The sequence below is a fragment of the Lepidochelys kempii genome, chromosome 3 (genome assembly GCF_965140265.1).
Source record: "Lepidochelys kempii isolate rLepKem1 chromosome 3, rLepKem1.hap2, whole genome shotgun sequence".
NCBI lineage: Eukaryota > Metazoa > Chordata > Testudines > Cheloniidae > Lepidochelys > Lepidochelys kempii.
The window spans coordinates 40700206-40726091 of record NC_133258.1 but is presented as its reverse complement, the minus strand read 5'-3'; the positions used below and the strand labels follow the sequence as shown (position 1 = coordinate 40726091).

General features: G+C 42.5%; 1 protein-coding gene across 1 annotated transcript in view; it reads right to left on the bottom strand.

Moving 5' to 3' along the window:
- Positions 1–25886, bottom strand: part of MYOM2 (myomesin 2) — a 174925-nt gene that overhangs the window by 70552 nt on the left and 78487 nt on the right. The window contains exons 5-10 of the mRNA XM_073336199.1: positions 22864–23002; positions 22511–22668; positions 19964–20056; positions 5710–5798; positions 3933–3983; positions 3477–3641 (exon numbers count right to left, since the gene is read on the bottom strand). Coding sequence (XP_073192300.1) covers positions 3477–3641; positions 3933–3983; positions 5710–5798; positions 19964–20056; positions 22511–22668; positions 22864–23002 — 695 coding nt within the window. The remainder of the gene's footprint in view (positions 1–3476; positions 3642–3932; positions 3984–5709; positions 5799–19963; positions 20057–22510; positions 22669–22863; positions 23003–25886) is intronic.

Genomic DNA, 25886 nt, shown 5'->3' with positions numbered 1-25886 from the left:
GAAATTACTGTGTTTCGGGTTTTTCCCTCACATTAATTTCCCATGTTACATATTATGTTATGTTAAAACATCAGCCAAATTCTGCACTCACTCACTTTTGCGTAAATCTGATGTAACTCCTTGGACCTCCATGGAGTTCTTCAGATACCCATACAAATGAGTGAAGAATCTGACCCTACATCTTTATAATGCATTTATTACTTTAGAATTTTTTTTAAAAAAATCTGCAACCAGACAAAATCATATCCAAACTGGACTTAGATGTACAATCTTCAATAATAATTTCATTTCAGTTTCTTTAGCATCTTAAACCGGTTTAAATTAAGGTAGGAATTTTATATGTACTGCTTATAGTGTCAGAACCTTGAAACCATTTCAGAGGATTTGATTCAATAGATTTACATATCTCCTAGAGTTTAGTGACCAACAACTACTCTGAAGTTTATTAATTTTGAATAAACACAACATTCTCTTGCGTATAATTAATATAAGTAATCCACAGAGAGCCATCTCGTGTCTTTAGTTGTATATCATTTGCATAATAAAATCAGTAAACGTTTAAGAAAAATAGAAATTATTTTAGTACCAAACCAAAATTAAATATAAATTGTCTGAAATAATAAATGTTAGTCCAAGATTTGAGTTCAAGGCCAGAGTCCCTCTGAAACTAGAGCACTTTAAAAGACAGTCATCATGTTAGTTCCATTATTAACCTTCTTGCCCCCAAAAATTTATGCAGTGGGTCTCCTGTCACTGCCACAATTTGAAGCATATAGCAGGTGTTTACTACAATAATATAATAATCACATTAATCCCTGCTATTCTTTGAGGAAATCTCGCCACGTAAGCTTCCCCATGATGTCAGTGTGATACGCATGTGCGCAGGTCAGTTTTTACCGCTAGTGTTCAAGAGAACAATACCGTTTTATTTTTCATTAAATCATTTGGATATTGGACTGAAATCCTAGCCTCATTCAAGTCAATGGCAAGACACCTATTGACTTCAGTGGGGCCAGGATTTCACCCCCAATCTTCACCTCAGTGAGGATATTCTCATCCCAGTGCTTGAGGAAGTTACACCAACCGTACAAATCTTCACGTATCTTAATGAGAATATGTTGGTGTCCTTAGGGACTAAACCTACAGGCCCAAATCTTGAAGTCCTTTTCCACTTTTCATAATCCAAGGAAAATTCCCATTGAACTAAAAATTGAGTACAATTGGACATCTGTTGGATACCTGCAATTCCGTTTAGCTTCAGTGGCAACTGCTATATATTTCAGCACCTTTCTGGATTGGGCCCAGTCAGAGTTTTGCCTGACTAACAACAATGTGAAAACTGATGGCTGAAACGAGCTCCCAGTGGGAGCAGGTTCAGCACCCAGAATACAGGCATCAGGGTTTGGCTCACAGTGAATAAAACTGTAGTTATTGTTTATTATTTGTATTGTGGTAGCACCTAGGAGCTCCAGTCTTGGACCAGGACCCCTTGTGCTAAGCATTGACAAACCCAGAACAAAAAAGCAGTCCCTGCCCCAAAGGATCAGACAAGAATAGATATATACGTAGCATAGATCTGAAATTAAAAAGTGGCATTTCCAGCCAAAATCCATTCCTGCTTTATGTAAACAAATAGTCTTGTATTTTTCCTATCTATCTTGTTTGCCCCATTGTTGTTTGTCACTTTCACACATACACCTTGGTGATTGTGAGTATTTCCATCAGACTGGCAGGGGCACAATTCCAGCAACAGTTGTGTGGGAATCCTCCCTCCAAAATGTGGGCACTTCAGAGAGAGGCTGCCCCAAGTGATCGTGACAAATGATCCATATTCTCACTACATCTCACTACATCCAAGATGTCCTCTTCAGAGTCCTGCTTGAGGGTATCTAGGTACGTTGGCAAGAGAAATCTCTAGTGATCCCTCCTAACAGCCAATGAACATATTTGTATTAGTTACTTTTATGTTTTATGAATGATTTACTTACAAATAAATATCCTCCCCTTCCTCCTCCCTCCCAAAAAATACCTAAAATTACACTAATAGGTATAAATTAAAGAGTGTTCCTGTAGGTTTCTAACACACAGCCACCCAAAGAATTTCAGCCTGGAGTGCCCAATGGGAATTCTTGGCTACTGAAGTGACAGTACAGTAATACAAAACATTTGAATGCCTTTGTGGTTATGTTTCTCTGAGCACATGGGGCTGTTGTTCCACAAATGTCCTTCTCCAATAACCAGGTTTCTTCTATGTACTTACATGACTCCATCACTATAGTATGTGATCACCTCCCAAGTATTTAAAAATAGAAATAACAATAAAATCATTCTGTGTCTCTTCCTTCCTAGCTTGTAGGAGAAATGGAATTATTATTTCACAAGTATATTTGTTTGCTTATAACGTTTCTTTGGGTGGATGAGAGGCTGTTTTCTGTGTCCACATGTATGTCAAGAGTTTAGCGGGAAGAAGTCCGATTAACTATGACAGCAGATAAATCCTCCACCCAACATCCCCACATTTTAATGCAGATGAAAGCAACAGAATGGAGTTAGGAGGAGGGGGCCATCAAGAGACCAATGATATTCTGGGTGAGGGGGGTGCTTATTAGGGCCTTTGTAAATCTCCACACTTCTGAAACAATTAATATGATAGATGCCTCTGTCAAATGATGTGTGGTTGGCACTACCTACAGGCACAGTAGAACCTCAGAGTTACGAACACCAGAGTTACGAACTGACTGGTCAACCACACACCTCATTTGGAACCAGAAGTACGCAATCAGGCAGCAGAGACAAAAAGAAAAAAGCAAACGCTGTATAGTACACTACTGTACTAAATGTAAACTATTAAAAAAATAAAGGGAAAGTTTAAATAAAGATCTGACAAGGTCAGGAAACTGGTTCTGTGCTTGTTTCATTTAAATTAAGATGGTTAAAAGCAGCATTTTTCTTCTGCATAGTAAAGTTTGAGAGCCATATTAAGTCAATGTTCAGTGGTAAACTTTGAAAGAACAACCATAATGTTTTCTTCAGAGTTACGAACAACCTCCATTCTCGAGGTGTTCGTGACTCTGAGGTTCTACTGTACCTATGCAAATCCTCAGGAGATGAATCTGTGTCTCGACAGTTGACACTAAGTTCAGATTCCTTCAAACTGCCCGGTTAGCTTCTCCATAACACTCTGTGTCCCTTACCAAGTTATTTTGGCATCTACTTCTTCTTACTCTTCAAACATGGTCATTTTGGACAACACTCACTCCAGAAGAGTTGGACTATGAAGGAAAATATCTCTCATCTGAGATAATGACAGGAGGTAAAAGGAGATATATTGGGAACTGTGTTACAATCAATCTTTTTTCTCTTAGGAAGGTGAATTCTAAGCCTACATACAGACTTGAGGGAGAGAATCCACACCTGAACAATTAAAACTCAGTTACATAGAGGCATGTACATTATCTCAGTGCAAATCCACTTACCATCTCTGTACCATTCAGCGCGAGGTCGAAGCCTTGTCAGATCTGGAGTGATCAGCAGAGCACATTTGAGGGTAACTGTTTCACCTTCCATCCCAAACGTGACACCAAACTTCTCCAAAAACTGAACATCAATATGGGTGAAGCAAACTTCTGATGGCAGGGGCACTGCACACAGAGAAATCAGGAGACTATTGAGCACTAGTACATGATACTTGGCACTAAAGGATTATTGTCCAGATAAAAGCAGTAGATTGAATCCAAAGCTGATACATACTGCTGGTCAATACTTGTAGCTGGAAAGTTAAAAGCATATGGACATCTTACATTGTGACATCTTAAGCAAAGCCAGAGGCAATATTTATTATTCTGAGCTGAAAAAATATTCCTCGGGCTCCTGACAATGATAAGATTGCATAACGTGTCTACATTTTCTCACAAACAGGAAAACATACTTACAATTGATGGGTAATATCCCAGCAGGGTATGGCTCTTCATCCCCTCTGAACCCTGTAAAACAAGGACAGTTAAGATCCAACCCAAACGAGTGTGATATTTATTTCTTATTTGTAGCAGTATTGTAGCCATGCTGGTACCAGCATATGAAAGAGACAAGGTAGGTTAGGTAATATCTTTTGTTAGACCAACTTCTGTCGGTGGAAGGCACAAGCTTTCAAGATTCAGACAGCACTTTTCTTCAGTTCTGGAGAAAATAACCAGAGTGTCTGAACTCAATACAAGGTAGAACAGATTACTGAGTGTAAGGGGACTGTTGACCTCTTACTAACATTCAGTGGCGGTGTTTTGGTTGGCTAGCTCCCAGTACTAAAAGGGGAAAGGTCTATGGGAAACCAGGACCCTGAGACGGATGGTCCCCAGGAACAATGGGGAGAGGCCAATGTTCTCAGGTCAGCCTGAATGACAGGGCGGGCGGGCTAATCAGAGGGTCAGGAAGCAAAGGAGGTCCCGTTCTCCGTGTGAGCTGGATTTGCCTGGGTCAGACGGAGTGGGGCCGAGCTAAGGAGAAAGCAGGGGCCCAAGCTAAGCTGGGGAGCAGAGCTGTGCCAGATCCAGAGGGACCAGAAAAGCAGCCCACGAAGCAGGTCAGTGCTGGGAGCAGAGTCACAGAAGCAGCCTGCAGAGCACACCTGTCCTGGGAGCAGAGCTGCAGCAACCAGAGGCAAAGGGGCCAGAGAAGCAGCCCAGGGAGCTGGAGGCAGAGTAGCAGAGAGAGAGTGGTGGAGCTGGGACTGGAGCAGTCCGGAGCTGGGTGCGGTGAGCAGCTGGGGAGAGCGAGGGGGACCCTGGGCAGTGGGCCCAGCACAGGGAGACGCCTCAGCCAAGAGGCTCTGCAGGCCACGCTTGGATCGTAACCCCAACAGGGTGGGGGCGACACTGGGAAGAAGGGTCCTACCACTTAGAGCCTGAGAGCGTGTGGCCACCACCAGAGCAAGCGTCCAACCCACAGCATCCCTGCAGCACAGCCAGGGCCTGAGAAGTAGGCCTGGGACTTACAAGGAACAGACTGTGAACTGCCCTGACGTTCCAGAGACACCGTTTGTGATATTCCCTGCCACAGAGCGGGTTGATGTGTTTCCTTTAACCTTTCCCATTTTTCCTTATTCTTTTTAAAATTAATTGTTGATTAAATAACTTGCATTTCCTTTAACTTGTATATAATGGTCAGTGGGTCAGAGAAGTGCCAAATGCAGAGAAAGTACCCCGGAGTGGGGACACCCTAGCTCCTGTCCTAGGTGACCACAGCAGGGTTGGGGGTCGAGCCCCCCAGGAATCCTGGGCCCAGCCTTGTTGGGGTTACGAGGCCTCTGCCAGACAGGAGAGTGGAAGGGGAGTCCTCAAGGGCAGGGAGGCCACTGGGTAAAAGAAGTGGGAGTGAGGACTCGGATCCTTTCACTAGCCCACTTCACTGGGGTAGTGCAGAAGCCAGGAAAGTTCCCCACAATAGCGGGACTATTCCCCCGCTTACATGAGCATAAGGGTTTCACGCATAACGTGGACAATCAAGGGTTGGCAGGCAGTAGTGTGTGCTACAAAATGTTGTAGCAAGCCATAAAAACAGTGTCTCTATTAAGTCCGTGGTTTTTAGTGTCTAGCAGAGTTAAGAATGTTTGTCCCCAGGCTCATCTTTTGAGGGTGCTATGCAGGTTTCCTTTGAGGATGAGGACTGATTTTTTTATTATATTTATTCCAGGTTTAATTGCTATATAGGACTTACTCCTCACAACCACAGCAGCATTGGTTGACACCTGCCCATGGATATTTGTTGCAACTGCTGTATAGGTAGCAGTATCATCAAAATTAGCTCTGTGGGGAAAAGAGGAAAATAAAGTACTGTTAATATAAACAAAATTCATAAGTAAAGATCATAGAATCATAGAATACTAGGGTTGGAAGAGACCTCAGGAGGTCATCTAGTCCAACCCCCTGCTCAAAGCAGGACCAACACCAACTAAATCATCTCAGCTGGGGATTTGTCAAGCTGGGCCTTAAAAACCTTTAAGGATGGAGATTCCACCACCTCCCTAGGTAACCCATTCCAGTGCTTCACCACCTTCCTAGTGAAATGGTGTTTCCTAATATCCAACCTACACCTCCCCTACTGCAATTTGAGACCACTGCTTCTTGTTCTGTCATCTGCCACCACTGAGAACGGCCGAGCTCCATCCTCTTTGGAACCCCCCTTCAGGTAATTGAAGGCTGCTATCAAATCCCCCCTCACGCTTCTCTTCTGCAGACTAAATAACCCCAGTTCCCTCAGCCTCTCCTCGTAAGTCATGTGTTCCAGTCCCCTAATCATTTTTGTTGCCCTCTGCTGGACTCTCTCCAATTTGTCCACATCCCTTCTGTAGTGGAGGGACCAAAACTGGATGCAATACTCCAGGTGTGGCCTCACCAGTGCCGAATAGAGGGGAATAATCACTTCCCTTGATCTACTGGCAATGCTCCTACTAATACAGCCCAATATGCCATGGACCTTCTTGGCAACAAGGGCACACTGGTGACTCATATCCAGCTTCTTGTTCACTGTAATCCCCAGGTCCTTTTCTGCATTTGTTTGACCTTGTGCTTGTTTGTTTGAACAGTGTGACTGTTTGACTGTGTGCTTGTTTTTTTCTGCAGAACATTTGTTTGACCCCGTGCTTGTTTGTTCAGATAGTGTGACTGTTTGATCATGTGTTTGTTTGTTCTAATAGTGTGACTGTTTTACCGTGTGGGTGTTTGATTGAAAAGTGTGAATTGGGAGTGCTTTGTTCCAGGTGGGCCTTGAGTGGTTGATTGGAGGAAAGGCTTTGAGCCAGACCACCTGCTTCAAGCCAGCAGCCTTATAAAAAGGCAGTCAGTTGTGAACGAATAAGCAGCAAACCGAGGTCAGGCAAACAGAGGGAGTTTGCCTGGGGGGAGTTCGCAGAGTGTTTCTGCCTTTCAGGCTCCTGTGAATAGTACATACAACACCTGAGGAGCCTCTTAGAAGGAAGACATGGATAGTGAGCGATCAGCTGTTGTGACCTGCACAGAATGTGCCATGTTTGTCTTTCTCCCAGAGGACAGAAGCGACTTCGTATGTACAAAGTGCAAGCTGGTCTGTATATTGGAAGAGAAGGTTAGAGGACTAGAGAACCAGGTATCAACCCTCCATTACATCAGAGAAAATCAAGATTTTCTGGATAGAAGTCAGTGTTTGGTTCTGGAAGCAAAACATGCCAAAGAATCAGAGTGTGCAGTACAGAACGGGGAAGAGTATTGGCAGCAGGTGACCTCCAGAAGAAAGAGGAGAACCTATGTACCCCCAATGCAGATAGAGGGGCGAAACTGTTTTGAGGCTTTCTCCACAGGTACTACTGTGGAGAAGGATTTGGAAGAGCCCTCTGAGGGAAGGTATCAGAAAGAAACCTCATCAACCAGAAGGCATGAGATGCATTGTCCTAGGGATAGGGGTTCCATGACCACCACTCCAAGCTCTGTTGAAGAATTGCCACTTTTAGGTCTGTTATTGAGTGACAAGTGAGACTGAAGTGTTGTCCGACTGGTTTTTGAATGTTATAATTCCTGATGTCAGATTTGTGTCCATTTATTCTTTTGCATAGAGAGTGTCCGCTTTGACCAATGTACATGGCAGAGGGGCATTTCTGGCACATGATGGCATATATCACATTGCAGGAAATTGCAAGCCGTTTCTTTTCCCTTTGTACCACTCAGGCAACACATAGGTAACAGAGCAGTCCAGGGAATCTGGCCTAATATTGCTATAGACAAATGGGTTTGACCTGATATTTTTTTATTTAAGAAAAGAAGTTGATTAAGGACCAACCAACTTTATTTTTTAAAGGATCCTTAGTGCAGCAGCAGAGGGTCCAATGGTGGAATAACTCACTCTTCAGAGCCTTCTTTGGTGTGGAACTGGCAACATGTTTGCATATCTGTTCGTGTTAAGATTCCAGTGCAAACTTCCACATCCAAGGACAATGGGCCTGATTCTTTTTACACCGAGTTCAAACAGGAGTAACTCCCCTGGAGTTACACTGATGTAAAGTTGTGGTACGGGAAAAGAGAATAGCTCTTTGTATTTTGGTTGCGTAAAAATAAATTTTATGTAAATATACATGACACGTGAGTAGGTTCATGATCTGAGGACTTTGTGCAATTTAAGAGAAGCTCTCTCCATTTATTGGAGACCATGACTTTTAAGAAGCAACCCTGCACATGCCTGCATTCACTTTCATCTCAGAAGAATAATTTGGCATCATCCTGGAAACTCACAGATGAAATAGATAAAAATATGGCTACAAGATGATGGAAACCAAGTGTGAAAGAACAGAACAAACTGAAAAAAGTTTGATGCAAAATACCCAAAAGGATTGCAGATTTTGTGGCATACAGCATGGGTGTTGCTCACATAGCAGGCATGTCACACACTTGCTTTTGAGCCTTGTCATATACTCTGGACTGTGACATGCCACAAAGTGGAACAACCCATCCCGCTTATTTTCAGAAAATTTGCCTTTTCGTGAGAGTAAACATGACCAGATGATGGGTCGAGCAATGGAATTACATCACTATAAATGTACAGGGCTCACAGCACCCCCTAAAGGCAGATCTTCAGCCATGCATTTTACAAAACAAAGTGGAATAATACAGAGTATATTTTACAATTAATTATCAAAGACACAACAACAACCCCGAGACTGGCTTGTGTTACCACAAAAGCCCAGGATAGTGCCCTAAAAACATGACAGCGCTGTAGGGTTACGGTGAAATATTGTATGCTGGGAAAACAAATTAAGCAAATTTTAACTCACAATAGATGCTTTTTTAATACACGCTCAAAATATAAACCAATAATTGTTCACAAATATATCTAAAGTTTAACTGATCCTTTGCTATGGTATCTGGTCTCACGAAACTTTGGACATTAATTCTTAGCTTGTTAATATGATATTTCTGTACTTAGACTTTATAAGAAACACAGGAAAAAATATAATATAAAATTATCAGTATAAAATAACATTAACAGTGTGATGCAAAATGTCAAAAGCAAGGAAAACCTGCAGTAAGTTTTCCACTCTCTTCTTAACCCACCCAATAATGCCTAAGCATTGAAACATACATGGGATATAGGATTCACACTCTTTTCACAACCCACCGCCAAAATGCCTTGGTATAATGAAACAAGCAAAGAATGAACTGAGAGCTTTAATCTTAGATTTCTTTGCTTTCATTATTATTTAAACATTTTTACTTGACTTAGTACTGATAATGGGAGGATCAAATAATAATATATCAAAAGGATAACTTTTAACCAAATACCACTTTAAAAATAGTGGATTCGTCATCTTTACTCAGCATTTGCTTTCATACCTATTAGTGCAGAGGTTCTCAAATTTCACTGCACGGAGACTCCCTTCTGACAACAAAAATTACTACACAACCCCAGGAGGGGGGACTGAAGCCTGAGCTCACCGAGCCCCGTTGTCCTGGGTCGGGGGGAGGGGGGGGCAAAGCCCAAGTCCTGCTGCACCAAGCAGGCGTGGGGGCAAAGCTGAAGCCTGTAACCTGAGCCCCACCACCCAGGGCTGAAGCCCTCGAGCTTCGGCCCTAGGCAGTGGGGTTTGGGCTTTGACCCCGGGTCCCAGCAAGTCTAAACCAGCCCTGGCAACGCAATGAAAATGGGGTCCCAACCCACAGTTTGAGAACCGCTGTATTAGTGGGATGTATTTGATTACTGGTAACCAGTTAATAAACATTGCTAGTTATCAAAATTACACAGTATTCAGAACCATGATTTATTTAGTTACCACCATATGGCATGCAAGTAATCAGGAAACTGTAGAAATGTCTTTTTTAAACTGATGTAGGGCCCCATCCTGTCTTCCTTTGCCACTCAAACCTTTGTTTGACTCAAATCAGAATGCAAGAAATGCAGGATTGTTTCCATGAAATAAGAAAGCACAGTGAGATGTTCGATTAATTTGTCAAACGAATATATAAACGTACTGTCTCAAATTCTGCTCTCGGTTACACATGTGCAACCCCCAGTTGATTGGCTTATTCTGTTATAAGTGATAAGAATTTGGCCCATAGTAGTTTCTCCTGTTTGTGAAAGTCTTTCACACAACAAAAGGACAGAAAAAACATTTATAAAAATAGCATAATGTGATTTAAAATCAGTAGTATTGGTAGGGAATTTGGGTGGGTGAAGTATTTTTACTACTAATAATTAGAGCTGGGCAAAAAAAATTGTAAAAATCATTTTTTCCATTGGTTCCACCAAAACAACTCTCAAATTCAAGTCAATTTTGGCAAACTGTGTCAGTCAAACACAAAAAAATTAAGAAATGTCAAACTGGTTCATTTAGGATTTCTGACACAAGTCATTTCAACTTCTTGTTTGTAAAGATGATTTATTTTGGAATTTCACTCAATTTTATTTTAAAATACACTTTATAAAGGTAAACAACCTTGGCAAATAAACATTTAGGGTCAAAGAAAATGTTTTGCTTGACCCCAAAACAAAAATTTTCAACTTTTTCATTATGCCTGAAAAATTGAACAGGGCTTATTTTAGATAGATCTAAACTGCTTTTTGGTTTGGTTTGGTTTTTTCCTATTCAGCAGTTCAGCCACTGATCCAAAAAGCTGGTTATTCACTAGCTCTACGAATCATTCAATTTTTTAAACTGGTTAGATTTCAAGCTGACAAATTTCCATTAGATTAGAATAAATCTACACTTATAGCTGGGGGTGCAACTCTCGGCTCAAGGATACATACCCATGTGAGCTGTGATTGAGCTAGCCCACAACAATTACAGTGTAGCCACGGCTACACAAGCGGTGGAAGGGGCTAGCCACCCCGAGTACGATCCTGTCCAAGACAGTAGGGATGTACCTCAGGTGACTAGCCCCACCTACTGCTTGCCCTGCCAAAGCTACGCTCTATTTTTAGTATGATCGCTCAGAGCTACAGTGGGTAAGTCTCCTTGAGCCAGAATTTACACTTCCAGTTCAAAGTGTAGACATACCCCCAGAGGAGGGAAGCTATTTGAGCTTATATGTACATACAGGTTTCTTCAGTTGTATGTAAACATGCAAAAGACATATTTATATTAATATAAATATGAGTGGTTTGTGACACAATCCGGCTTCTGTGCAATTTGTAACTTGAAGATAAGGTCTACACATTTGCTAGAGACTACTACTTTGAAATTTGACAATTGACCATTTCCGGCTATGTCTCTCTAATCTAGTTCTGCCTCATATGCGTTACACCAGTTTAGGATACGTCTACACTGCAAGTGAAGATGTGATTGCAACTCAGCTAGGTATAACCGTGCTAGCTTTAATCTGGTTAGCATGGCTAAAACTATAGCAGTGAAGACACAGTGGCATGGACTTCAGCATGGACTGTACATGCCTGTCCATGATATTGAATACATACACGCATTCCCTAGCCTGTGCCAAAGCCTATACTGCCACGTCTTCACTGCTATTTTCAGCCGGGCTAGTAGATTAAAGCTAAAGCAGCTGCAATCACACAGCTGAATGCAGTGCAGAGAGACCTTTGAATGTCTTTAGATTCAGTGGGCCAAAATCAAGGTAATGTGTAACGTGGTCAGTGGGTGTAAGTTACATATCATGTTGGTTTAACTTGTACTTTGAGGGAGGCCAGAAAAAGGTGCAGATTATACCAGCTCCTAATGATTCGCCTTTGAATAAGGCCCTAAGATTCAATATCAGTGAGCAAACTATCAATTTTATTGAATGCATCTATTCTGGTTGGACATCTGAACAAAACTAAATTTCCTAAGTGATAGTCCAAGGTATACGGGATCTTGTGTAAAAATTATGGTGGATTCTTGGTGTCTACAGAGGCTGGGGAGTGGTTTCTTCATCAGTTATCCTAATATTCTGGTCAAGAATGTGTTTCCTAAACTTTGAAAAGGTCAGATGAAATGCATACAGTTTATCTTCAATAGCATGAGATGGGAATGCAGAATTAGGTCTGTCCCAAGATAATGATAGTTTGTGTGAAGGTAAAACTGCCCTGAATCTTTATCATGTTCTTGAGTGTTAATATTTGCACTGGGACCTTTACACTGGCAGATACGTACATTTAAAATGCACATGTTCATCCGTCTGGCTAGCATAGATTGCGCCACAGGAGTGCAGAGTGAAATAACATTTTTGCCTGAATTGGCATTCATTTCAACCCATGTCAAAAACAGAATGGAGACTGTAGTAACCACGCATTTGGTTAAAGACACCCACTTTCGGTATGAATTCAGTTGTCCTGAGTCTCTCCTATGCTGAGGACCTTTTCCATTGCCTGGGCATAAAAGGCTGTAGATGATCCCCAGGGGATACCCTCTGGTAGAGATGGTCAAAGTTTTGCTAACTTTCAAAATGTGGACAATGGAGATGGGAGGGCCCCAAAAATTTTTCCTGACTCCCCCCCACACACGCACACACACACACACACACGCTTTATTTTAATCAGCTCTTCCTCTAGTATGGAGCTGGGGAAACGGATGGTTCTCCAGTCAGCGCAGACCCAGCGTAAGATTTTGACACCTGCTTCCTAGTATAGGTGGCCTGGTAGGGGTGGCTGAGGGTCGGAGGGGCCATAGCTGGGGTGCTTAATGTTTCAGTTTTGCTCTGCCAGTAGAACAGCTTTATCCATGCTCCCAGTTTAGGAGGCATGTCAGTGCTGTGCTGGGGGAGGGTGTGAGAAGGGGTGTGGCTGGAGTGCATAACAGCCCCTATGGTGTTTGCAGTCCCCTCTATAGCCTCCTCCACTAACTGCCTCCCTCATGAAGGAAGATTTTTGTCAGAAATGCTACCAAATTGAACTCATGAAGTTTCATAGTCCTTCTGTCCTTCTTTCACTGCAGGAGTAGCCACAACACATGGTCCTTGGTCAGTCATTTTGTCTTTTACCTCACTCCATATTTCTTAGCTCTTGCAGCTCAGCTTGTATGTGCTAGGATGGGAACTCCTAGGATGGGCCATTTCCAGCAGTTAACAGGAACGTCCGAGGAGCAGTGAGGGGTGGAGGAAATAAACATGGGGAAATAGTTTTACTTTGTGTAATGACACATCCACTCCCAGTCTCTATTCAAGCCTAAGTTAATTATATCCAGTTTGCAAATTAATTCCATTCCAATTCAGCAGTCTCTCGTTGGAGCCTGTTTTTGAAGTCTTTTTGTTCTAATATTGCGACCTGTAGGTCTGAAATCGAGTGACCAGAGAGACTGAAGTGTTCTCCGACTGGTTTATGAATGTTATAATTCTTGACATCTGATTTGTGTCCATTTATTCTTTTACGTAGAGACTGTCCAGTTTGACCAATGGAAGCCACTATGGATGTAGAAGCCCTCTACACCAACATTCGACACAAAGATGGACTACAAGCCGTCAGGAACAGTATCCCCGATAATGTCACGGCAAACCTGGTGGCTGAACTTTGTGACTTTATCCTCACCCATAACTATTTCACATTTGAGGACAATGTATACCTTCAAATCAGCGGCACTGCTATGGGTACCCACATGGCCCCACAGTATGCCAACATTTTTATGGCTGACTTAGAACAACGCTTCCTCAGCTCTCGTCCCCTAACGCCCCTACTCTACTTGCGCTACATTGATGACATCTTCATCATCTGGACCCATGGAAAAGAAGCCCTTGAGGAATTCCACCATGATTTCAACAATTTCCATCCCCACATCAACCTCAGCCTGGACCAGTCCACACAAGAGATCCACTTCCTGGACACTACAGTGCTAATAAACAATGGTCACATAAACACCACCCTATACCGGAAACCCACTGACCGCTATTCCTACCTACATGCCTCCAGCTTTCACCCAGACCACACCACACGATCCATCGTCTACAATCAAGCTCTACAATACAACCGCATTTGCTCCAACCCCTCAGACAGAGACAAACACCTACAAGATCTCTATCAAGCATTCTTACAACTACAATACCCACCTGCTGAAGTGAAGAAACAAATTGACAGAGCCAGAAGAGTACCCAGAAGTCACCTACTACAGGACAGGCCCAACAAAGATAATAACAGAACGCCACTAGCCACCACCTTCAGCCCCCAACTAAAACCTCTCCAAGGCATCATCAAGGATCTACAGCCTATCCTGAAGGACAACCCATCACTCTCACAAATCTTGGGAGACAGGCCAGTCGTTGCCTACTGACAGCCCCCCAACCTGAAGCAAATACTCACCTGCAACCATACACCACACAACAGAACCACTAACCCAGGAACCTATCCTTGCAACAAAGCCCGTTGCCAACTGTGTCCACATATCTATTCAGGGGACACCATCATAGGGCCTAATCACATCAGCCACACTATCAGAGGCTCGTTCACCTGCACATCTACCAATGTGATATATGTCATCATGTGCCAGCAATGCCCCTCTGCCATGTACATTGGTCAAACTGGACAGTCTCTACATAAAAGAATAAATGGAGACAAATCAGATGTCAAGAATTATAACATTCATAAACCAGTCGGAGAACACTTCAATCTCTCTGGTCACTCGATTTCAGACCTACAGGTCGCAATATTAGAACAAAAAGACTTAAAAAACAGACTCCAACGAGAGACTGCTGAATTGGAATTAATTTGCAAACTGGATACAATTAACTTAGACTTGAATAGAGACTGGGAGTGGATGTGTCATTACACAAAGTAAAACTATTTCCCCATGTTTATTTCCCCCACCCCCCACTGCTCCTCGGACGTTCCTGTTAACTGCTGGAAATGGCCCACCTTGATTATCACTACAAAAGTTTTTCTTCCCCCACACCCCCACTCTCCTGCTGGTAATAGCTCATCTTAAGTGATCGCTCTCCTTACAGTGTGTATGATAACACCCATTTTTTCATGTTCTGTGTGTATATAAATCTCCTCACTGTATTTTCCACTGAATGCATCCGATGAAGTGAGCTGTACCTCACGAAAGCTTATGCTCAAATAAATTGGTTAGTCTCTTAGGTGCCACTAGTATTCCTTTTCTTTTTGTAGTCTTGACAAAAGCATCCATGCTGGAAGAAATCTTTTGACCTAGTCACAAACATTGCGGTGTCTAAATTAACTGTAAACAGTTAGAGGAGAGACTAAATGTTACTGTGGACAATAACAAAAACCACTGATCAGTAGAAGTAAAGGTGCAACAGCAGTAAAAAAGAATGTATAAGGAATGGGATAGAAATAATACAGAAAATATAGTCTGCCATTATATAAATCAGTGGTACACCTGCATCTGGAATACTGTGTTCATCCTAGCTCAAATGAATAGAACAGAAATAGAGCCTGTTTAGAGCGAGGAGAAAAGAATCATCAGAGGCCAGGAAAGGCTTCCATATGAAGAAATATTGAAAAGATTGGCCTTCTGTCTTAACTAAGGAAGCCCATCTAGGGGGGAATAAAGACATAAAATTAGTGACTAGTATAGGGAAATGATCCTATTTCTTCTATTGCAAGAACAAGGGGACATTCAATGAAAGAAAAAAGCAGAAGTTTAAAGAGTGAAAAGAAAATACTTTATAATGACCATGGGAACACATTGCTATGTGATATCACTGAAGCTTAATCAGATGAACACAAGAATAGGACATTTATACTGGTAATTGAGAACATCCACACTTACATTAGATCAGTTACAGAAATAGAAGGGATATAAACCTGTATGCTCCAAGGCATACTGCAGTTTCTAATTGGTTTGGGTAAAGAAGAAATTTCCCCTAAAGGTAGGCTATTCCAATGGTCCCCTAAACCATTTCATAGAATCATAGAATATCAGGGATGGAAGGGACCTCAGGAGGTCATCTAGTCCAACCCCCTGCTCAAAGCAGGACCAATCCCCAACTAAATCATCCCAGCCAGGGCTTTGTCAAGCCTGACCTTAAAAATATCTAAGGAAGGAGATTCTACCACCTCCCTAGGTAACGCATTCCAGTGTTTCACCACCCTCCTAGTGAAAAAGTTTTTCCTAATATCCAACCTAAACCTCCCCCACTGCAACTTGAGACCATTACTCCTTGTTCTGTCATCAGCTCCCACTGAGAACAGTCTAGATCCATCCTCTTTGGAACCCCCTTTCAGGTAGTTGAAAGCAGCTATCAAATCCCCCCTCATTCTTCTCTTCCGCAGACTAAACAATCCCAGTTCCCTCAGCCTCTCCTCATAAGTCATGTGTTCCAGACCCCTAATCAGTTTTGTTGCCCTCCCCTGGACATTTTGCAATTTTTCCACATCCTTCTTGTAGTGTGAGGCCCAAAACTGGACACAGTACTCCAGATGAGGCCTCACCAATGTCGAATAGAGGGGAACGATCACATCCCTCGATCTGCTAGCAATGCCCCTACATATACATCCCAAAATGCCATTGGCCTTCTTGACAACAAGGGCACACTGTTGATTTATATCCAGCTTCTCGTCCACTGTAACCCCTAGGTCCTTTTCTGCAGAACTGCTGCCGAACCATTCGGTCCCTAGTCTGTAGCGGTGCATGGGGTTCTTCCGTCCTAAGTGCAGGACTCTGCACTTGTCCTTGTTGAACCTCATCAGATTTCTTTTGGCCCAATCCTCTAATTTGTCTAGGTCCCTCTGTACCCTATCCCTACCCTCCAGCGTATCTACCTCTCTTCCCAGTTTATTGCACCTTCTTCTAAAACATCTGCTATTGCTCGCTGTCAGAGACAGGATACTGGACTAGAGGGACCAGTAGCCTGATGCAGTATGGCAATTCCTATGTTTCTGAGAATTGTGAAATGGGATTTGGGGAAGTGCACAAGTCAGAATTACAATGCAAACATCAACACCATTTGTCGTTACTACTCAAGACAGAACTTGAACTCAGGTCCCCAATGGTGAAAGGCTAGCATAAGACCCCTCCAAGCAGCCAGAAATCAACAGTATATGAAAAGGGTTGTGTCATGTGAATCCAGAAGATATGGTAAATTGACCAAAGGATGTCTTAAAAATCTGAGACGGAGCTATGAAGGTGATCTGGGTTACTGTACAGGTTGTGAGTCCTCTGAGATAAATGGGCAGATGAAAGTTTCCAGTTACAATTTTAAAATGAGGTGATGCTCTGTTTTTGGCATCTCAAGAATTTTTCTATTTGGGGACAAGAAACACCCAGTATATTCATAGGAATAAATATCACACTTGCATCATAAGTAAAAGTTCACTACATAAGCTTCGGAGAAGTGCTAAGAAGACAGCCAAGAAATTCCAAAGCCATTTTAAAACTGTCCACAGCTCAGATGACATGTAGCTCAGCACTTTGGTATGGACAGCTGAGAAGAGTACAGAAGTGGCTAGGTAAATGATCTTAGCTGTTCTATATCCAAAAAATAATATAAGCACATTTCAGATAGTTGGATCATCCATTTTAAGGACTACACCACATCTTTTTTTCTCCTTCCAAATACAAGAAATAGGCAGGATTTTTTTTGTATTAAAAAGGTATAGCTAGTAATATCAAAGTGGGCTTTTATTTCTTGCATGTCTAAGGCCCTACTTAACTTACAATATTGCAGAAACTGCGTATTCTGCAATATTAGACTTCCACTGAATTTTGACAGCGGGAGCCCCCACTCTCAGCCTCGGGTGGCCAACAGCAGAAAATAGCAGAAAAGTAATAATGGACTTTTATTACCACATATAACAAGGTCCATTATTACTTTTCCACAATTTTCCATGGCTTGTCCGTACCTCAGCCGCAATTTTATGACAATCATCTCACTATTCAAGAAGGGCCTTGTGCATGTCATATTTCTATCATTTTCATACAGTCCACAAACCAGTTTCACATGAAAGAAAGCGGTAATAAAGTGGCTTAGTGGAGTTTAAAAATATTAGTTCAAGACAATGTATGCCTCGGAGTTAGAATCAGTCATGAAGCTGCCCCAATTAGACAGGATCGTTTTGGCAAACAACTGTTAAACAAGGAAAAGGTGAATAATTCAGGAAGAAGTTGAGAAGCTTCACTTGGAAAAGAATGTATTGGCAGAGAATAGGAAAGATGAAGTGAGTGTATGGGTGCCAGGGGTTAGCTGTTTGGATAAGTGTGGGTGTGTCTGGGTGAGTATGGATGGGCATAGGTTCCAGTGGGTGGTGGCTAGGCAAGGGGGAATGCCAGAGGGTGTGGGAGCGTTTGTGGGTGCCAGTCAATGACTCTGTTGGGGTGTCTGGGTGAGTGTGAGTAGGTATGGATGCCTATGGGGGAGTGGGTGGCTATCTAGGCGAGTGTGGGTGCCTGGTAGGGAGGAGAGGGGGGAAATATTTGGGGAGGGGATCAGCAACAAGCACCCTCCCAGCCAGGCATCAACACGTCCACCCATATTCCCCTGGACATCCATCCACCGGCACAACAAAAGACACTCACAAAACTACTCCACTCGCCCCCATGCTACTCACAGGCAACCATACCCACATTCATGCACACAGCCACCTGCTGGCACCAACAAAGGCACCCAGGTACCATCACACTCACCCGAGGTGCCACCCACTGGGACTCAGTCACCCAAACATCACCCACTAGCAACCACTCTCACCCTCCCAAATAGCAATGGAAGAGTTTTTCCATTCTCACTTCTGAACAGGCTGTCTCTCACCAGCCTTTCCTGACACCCAAAGGGCCAGGACAGATGGTATGAGTCAGCCATGATCTGAGCCCTTAAAGGGTGCGGGAAGTGGCCAGCAAACTGAATTCTGAAGATGTGGGAAGAGGCTAATAGTTTCCTCCCTCATCCAGGAAGGGGAGTAAAGAATAAAGATAAGTGGGGCAGAGCCCAGTGGCTATTGTGGAAGTCTCCTAGACAGGAATAAATTTCTCCACTATCCACTGGAGCCAAAGGAAGGAGGTTAGGGATTAGCTATCCCTTTCCACAGAAGCCAAAGATTTGGGGACAGGGCTTCCTGCTTCAAGCAGAAGGAATGGTGCACTACTGTTCCTCTACTTCTGGCTGGCCTAGCTCAGGGCTATGGCTGACAGCTGGAGACAGGATGGGTGAGTGAATATGTGGCCAGCCAAATATCACACACAAATATTTGAACTGTTTGAATGTAGCCTGCGGTCAGATTTTTGGTAAATTAGTAAGGACAGATGAAAATATTTAGACCCTTATTTTTCTGTCTTGACACCATTGTTCCATCCACACTGTTGTTGCTTTTGTTTTTTTTTTAAACTTGTACCAAGTCATATATTATATGTGAAATACAGTATTGCAACTCTGTGTCCTAGCTGAGGTTTAGTGAAGGTTGGTTTTGAGTGCTGACACCTGTTACGACATTTGTTTTTCTTTCATGCCATGACTTTTAAATTGTCTTCAAGACATAATGGTTTAAAATAGATAAATATAGATTTTCAGAACTTAAAACCTTTTAAAGAAACCATTGGACTCTCCCATTCCCACCCACAGGAAAACAAATATATAAGGTAAGTAAAACATGACAACCTGCTAACAGAGCCAAATACCGTCCGTTGAATTTTCTAGCCACGACTAGCTAAACTTTTCTAAGCTTCAAGCTCTGAACAAAGAGTTGCTGCCATGGTGGAATAGACTATTAAAGAAAAACAAACTGTGCCACTCTAGCTGCCAGAATGATGAGATTAAAATATTATAATGAGGGTTTTTTTTAAATTGATCCTTTTTTTTTCTGTTCACTTACCTCTAGATTTGTTTTTTTTCTTGCTGACAGTTTGGGTGCTGTGATAGAAATCCCTAGCTTTTCATTACACTGACCCCATATCCAGACTACTTGGGAAGTATCTTGCCACCTAAACCAAAGTAACAGCTAAGCAGAAGTTAAGTGTGCTGTATTTTGTGACTCTTTTGTAATACATTATAGAAATTTTCAGATGTATTTGCAGGAAATTATTTCAGTTAAAAGTCATAATCTAAATAACATTCTGTTATTCATCAGAATAATATACCTGTGTATCTCCAGCATATGCACTCCATATTTGCTTTCAATGCTGTACTTTCCCGGTTCACTTGCAGGCGAAATCAATTCCTCATTTTTATACCTAACAATCAAGAAAAAAATAAATAAACCACAGTAAAAGTTATAGATTATTCCAACAGGATGTCATGTATTAATAACTGAGCTCTCTCTGTATACATAAACAGATACAGAGAGCCTGACCATGACCTGCCCATACATGGTCATGCAATGGAATGAAAGGAAGTAGTTATCGTTTGGGCAGGGGTGGCATGTGAAGCTACACACCCACCCTGAGCAGGTGAGTGGGGAGGGGATAGAGATGAGAGAAAGTGTGTTGAACTCCCCAGCCCACTAGCCGTCAGAGCTAACTGGCATAAACAGAAGTAAGCTGCATCCTCATTAGCTCTATAAGTCACTTCATGTAAAAAGGGTGAGCAGCAGGGACAGAATTGTGACTGAGACAATTCTCCCCCGGGCTTCCCCTAGGACAGAATTTGCCACCCCTTTCTCAGGCCTGAACCTTACAGTTCAGTCTAGCCCAGTCTAGAAATCTTACAGCTATCTCTCTGTGTATGCTGTACACATAGATAATATATGAGGTTAGGTACCATAATGTTATTTTTTATTCACGTGAGCGAAGGTTGGCCACATAACTCAGAAGTAGTGAAAGCCCCAGACAGGGTGTGCGTGGTCATTACTGCCACATGCAAATAAAAAAAAATGCCTTGCACAGTATGGAAGGGAGGTGATGGGGCGGGCGAGGGTTACAGGGTGGGCTGAGTGCAGAAAAACTATGGTCCTAATTTTGTTCTCACAACAGTCTGATATCTTCATCAGAGTGACTTCTGATTTACACTACTGTGAATGAGGTCAGAATTGGGCCCAATTAGTACACTCTGCTCTCAGATCCACAGAGTAGCAATTTTGGGTACCTAGCAAAGAGGACAGAGGTGGCTTCATGCCATTTATGTGCCCCTCCTCAGTCCGCGCAGTCAAACTGATCCCTTGCATGAGTTAGAACAACTTGCACTGCTAGATAATGGTCCCCTAAGGGCTGCTGTACTGGCCAGGATCACCTGAGAGCATGATGCTCTAATTTTGCCCTTCCCACTCTGGCATGCTTTCAGCCCACCATGGCACACACACACACACGATGCTGGTGAAGGAGTGCCAGGAGGGGTTGACATATGTCTGGCTATTCCAAGCCTAGACCTGCTCATGATTCATCTGTTCTAGGGGAATCCTCAGCTGCAGACTGAAATTACTTTGAGTACCCTTTGCACTGTTGGAGTGGTGCAAAAGAAACTTAAGGGGAGCTAAGAATCAGACTCCATATTTCTAGCTCAGTCAGTGGTAGGGGATGTTAGACATAGGGGAATAAATATTTTATCAGCTACATTTCCAATTTTTAAAATATGTGCCTGAGTTTCTTTCAAGTGCTGAAAATGGCTATGTCATCCAGGATATCGTCTTTATCATTTTAAATCCACCAGTTAACCTGACTCTTCCTTTCAATAAGGATTTCTAGAGACAGAGAAAGAGATCCCAACTTCCTTCTGTTGACAAAAAGGTCTAAAAATCTGTTTTGAATTGTAGCCTAAGAATAACACGATTCTCAGATTTTTGTGGAAATTTGCCTCTTATTGTGGTTTCTGATTCTTGACAAGACCCCTGATAACTTACCCCAGCTAGAACACTTTTGATGATAAATTTCAAAGGCCAAATTCTCCTGCCAGTTGTATCGTTTTAATCCCATTAGTGAGGTTGCACCATGTAACTGACAGAAGAATGCACTCCCATCTCATCAAGCATAGGCATTCTCTCTCAATGTCCAATGTTTAACGACTAGATATTTTCATATATTCATTTGCAAATTTACACCATTAATTTGGACTTGAATAGGGACTGGGAGTGGCTGGCTCATTACAAAAGCAGTTTTGCCTCTCCTGGAATTGACACCTCCTCATCTGTTATTGGGAGTGGACTACATCCACTCTGATTGAATTGGCCCTGTCAGCACTGGTTCTCCACTTGTGAGGTAACTCCCTTCTCTTCATGTGTCAGTATATTTATGTCTGCATCTGTAATTTTCACTCTATGCATCTGAAGAAGTGTGGTTTTTACCCACGAAAGCTTACGCTCAAATAAATCTGTTAGTCTTTAAGGTGCCACCAGACTCCTTGTTGTTTTTGTGGATACAGACTAACACAGCTACCCCCTGATACTAGATATTATTGTCTTGTTATAAAACATTTAGCAAAACTCAGTGTATTTTACCACTTGCTAGGTTATTATCAATTAAATTAATGACCATTTTTTGCAGTTAGCATTCTGAAATATATATTTACTTGATACACTACAAAAAGTTTGTCCTTTAACTGCAGTATCCACAACTACTATCCACATATCTATGAGAATTATGAAGGGTTTTTAATATGACCATTATGTACATGACACTGAATAGTTCTGTCAGAGCTACCAAATGGAAAACAAGCTTAACACCAGTTTTAGAGGACTGGAAAGGCCAAACTCTTACCATTGTACAACAGGGGTAGGAAATCCTTGTACTGTGAAGTAAAGCCTCACAGACATTTTTTCCCAAACAGTATGAGACCTCAGTCGTACCAAAATTTCAGGAGCTCGACTTATACTTTCTTCAATGGTGTATCTTTCCAAGGCCATTTGTTCTTCTACCTATTGCACAGGATAGAAATAAAAAGCAGAGAGAAGGGGCATCATCTAGCACCAGAGTCAGAGATTTAGTCTGAAAGCTATCTTCAAATATTAACAGATGCAACCCGCTGTTTGGCTCTGTGAAGCACAGTTCTAAACTGCAGTTGAGTTTACAGTTCTGCTTGGAAAGGAAATTAAATTGTTCTGGTACAGTACCATCCTTTGTATGGTAACTCTATCCAGCTGTTCTCTTGCAAGGAGCCTGGCTGAACGAAGCTCTTCTTCCACATCAGCCAAATTGGCAGCAAACCGGATCCTCTTCTCTTCACTTATATCAGACTTTTGCTCATGAGTCCTGTATGGTAAGAGAAAACTATTTAGGATTAGCCCAGCGTCAAGGCTTTATTATTGTCACTGATACACAGCAGGCAGATGAGGGCTTGGAAGTCCTATTAGCAGCATTACACAGATACAGATTCGATCATGTGAACCATTTCCCGATCTCAAAACAAACATCTTAAAAACTGCAAATGAATGAGCCTTCTGTTTGCTTTCTCTTCCCTGTGAGCATATGAGGCCAGATCTTCAGTGGGAATTAACTGAAGTCAGGGGAACTCTGCTGATTTACCCCAGCTGAGGAGGTGGCCCAGGGATTCTGCAAATAGAGTTAAGTTATAAGAACAAAATCTACAGAAATCAAATACCAAATTTCCTAAGACTATCCAGGCTCTTTCCTTCCTTTCTCTACCCTTTTGTGGTTTGTGTATTATTGGTTTCCCCTCTCTCAGTTTCTGTTTGTTCTTATTTGTATCATTATCTATACCCCATATTTTGTAGAAGACAAAAACCACCAACATGTAACTCTAAGAACTGGAGATCAAATCCTGGGCCACTACCCTGTTCAAATACCAAGGGGGGAAAAAGCAGCAGTATCCTCCCCTCAGGCAGTGAAGCACACAGTAGAGGCTGCCTCACCCCCGTGGCAGAAGCGGTTTCTGCAGGCTCCCTGCACAGATCCTCTGCCCTATCCTCTGCTGCTGTGTAAGGAGCTCATGCAGAATGAGTCCACACACCATGCAGGGAATGTGTACCAGCATCTAGGCCAAGAGACCCTTTAAAACCATAATAGCTCAGGCTGGATTAGTGAATTAGGGAGGTACACCAGTGGCTGGAGACATTTTGCCCGTATAAACCAAGAGTGAGCATAATGCCGCCAGGTCATGAGGAGTAATGTGCTCAACAGTGGCCCTTATGCACCTTTGTAAAAAGGTGTAGCATGAACTACCCCCCGCCCGGCAGTCCTTCAGACACAGGGAGGAGGGCCATGTTCACACTCCCACTTCACGCCTAAGATACAAGTATTCTGAACCATATTCTCCTCTGAAGGAGTGTGAGCAGGAGGGGCAAACCTAGCATAACCTGTCAGGAATAGCTGTAAGAATGTCCCTACTGTGGAACCGGGGTGTTGGCACCCCAGGTCAGGAGAAGGCTTGTCATTCTGCACCTCTCTCTTCTCCTTCCCCCCCCATCTCCCCCTTGATAATGCTGATCTCAGAAAAGGGTGTTGGGAGAAACCACCAGTAGAGAGTAAGGCTCCTGAAGCAGCCAGGCCTCCATGGAGAATAATGGGGAGTGGTAGTGAGCAATGTGGAGGCACTGGTTCTCAGTAGGTTTCCCAAGACTCCTCATTATCTTAGATCATCAACATGTTTAGGAGGAGGAGCCCCTTCCTCTTTGTTGATGGTTATGGTCCAGGAAGCAATCCACACCTGCTTGCCTTGCCAATGGGCTGATTCAAGGGAAATTCCAACAAGGTGAACTTCACAAAGTGTATGACATAATGTGCCCCTTCCATGACTTTCACAACAGAAAATAAGAACTTAGGACCCAATCCGCCACCCATGAAAAAACTCCTCAACAGCCCTAGGGCTCACTTCTGGTTTATGTCTTATGTTCCTAAAGCTCATGTTTCAGGGTTTCAGCCAGCCACCAGCAGGGATCCAATGTATTCTAGGAGCGTTTCACAAACACACACACACCTCCTTCCCTTGAACCATCAGGAATGGCCATGGCAGGAGATGGAACATTGTTGGGGGAGAGCCAGAGATCTGAGGCAGCCTCAAGCAATCTCTCTCTCAGGTGCTTGGCTGGCTGGTTCTAGCTCACATGCTCATCACCTTATGTGAGGTCAGACTGGCAGTGAACTTAGAAGTTTTTTACCTTCCTCTGTAGTTTGGGGAGTGTGTCACTTCCTGGGATTATCTGAGTATATCTCACTTAGTCATTTCCCTGCCAATGCAGGGACCTTGAGCACTGGTGTACCTCTGTCCCTCCTATTCTCTGCCTGTGGCACATAAAAGTCTAATCTCCTGTGGGTTGTAATACTTTGGTCTCATTTCAGTTTTCTTAGCGTGTGGGTGCTGGGTGGTGTTTGTGGTCTGTGATACAAAGAAGGTCATACGAGATGATCCAGTGGTCCCTTCTGACCTTCAACTCTATGACTCCCATTTACTTCAATGAATATTGAATCCAGCCCTTATTTGTGTGGTTGTTTAAGCTATTTCTTTGTATAATTTCTTCATAATGTGAGCTCCAGGATTATTCTGCCTTGTACTGTTCAGCATGTGCTGTATCTCTTTAAATAATGAAATAGGTTAAAAATTCAAAACAGATTAAGATTTTTTTCTAAACTGCACCCTGCTTCCAGGGCACATGTCTCTTGATGATGGCAAAACTGGCATCAAAGGGATAGCTTGTAATCCTTCACATTATCTTCAAAGGAAAAAGAAGAATGCATTCCACTATCTATAGCCTTCATAACAGACATTGGCTGAGTCTTTGGTGTATTTACTGTGGAGTACGTCAGGACATATACAGCCACTCAAATTGATGAAATGGAATATAGTTGTCAGCACATTTATTATAGGACTTCATATCAATGCTGTAACTGAGGCAAGTTATCCTCTTGATAAATAGGATGTTAGGGAGATGACTCTAATACAATTAAGCTGTCCTCAACACATAATCTTAGTATTCAGTAAGGGCACAGTATATTTTCTCTTATTTTTAAAGTGCCAGATTCAGTGTAGATTTCAATTTCTTCTTGTTTTAAGTCTGTTTTCACAGCCAACTTGGAGTAAAATCCTGGACTGAAGGTCTAAGAAATATAAAATGTAAGAGACACACAGCCCTTTGGTATTCTAGCCATGAGACATTAATGAAGAACCTAGTGTCATAGA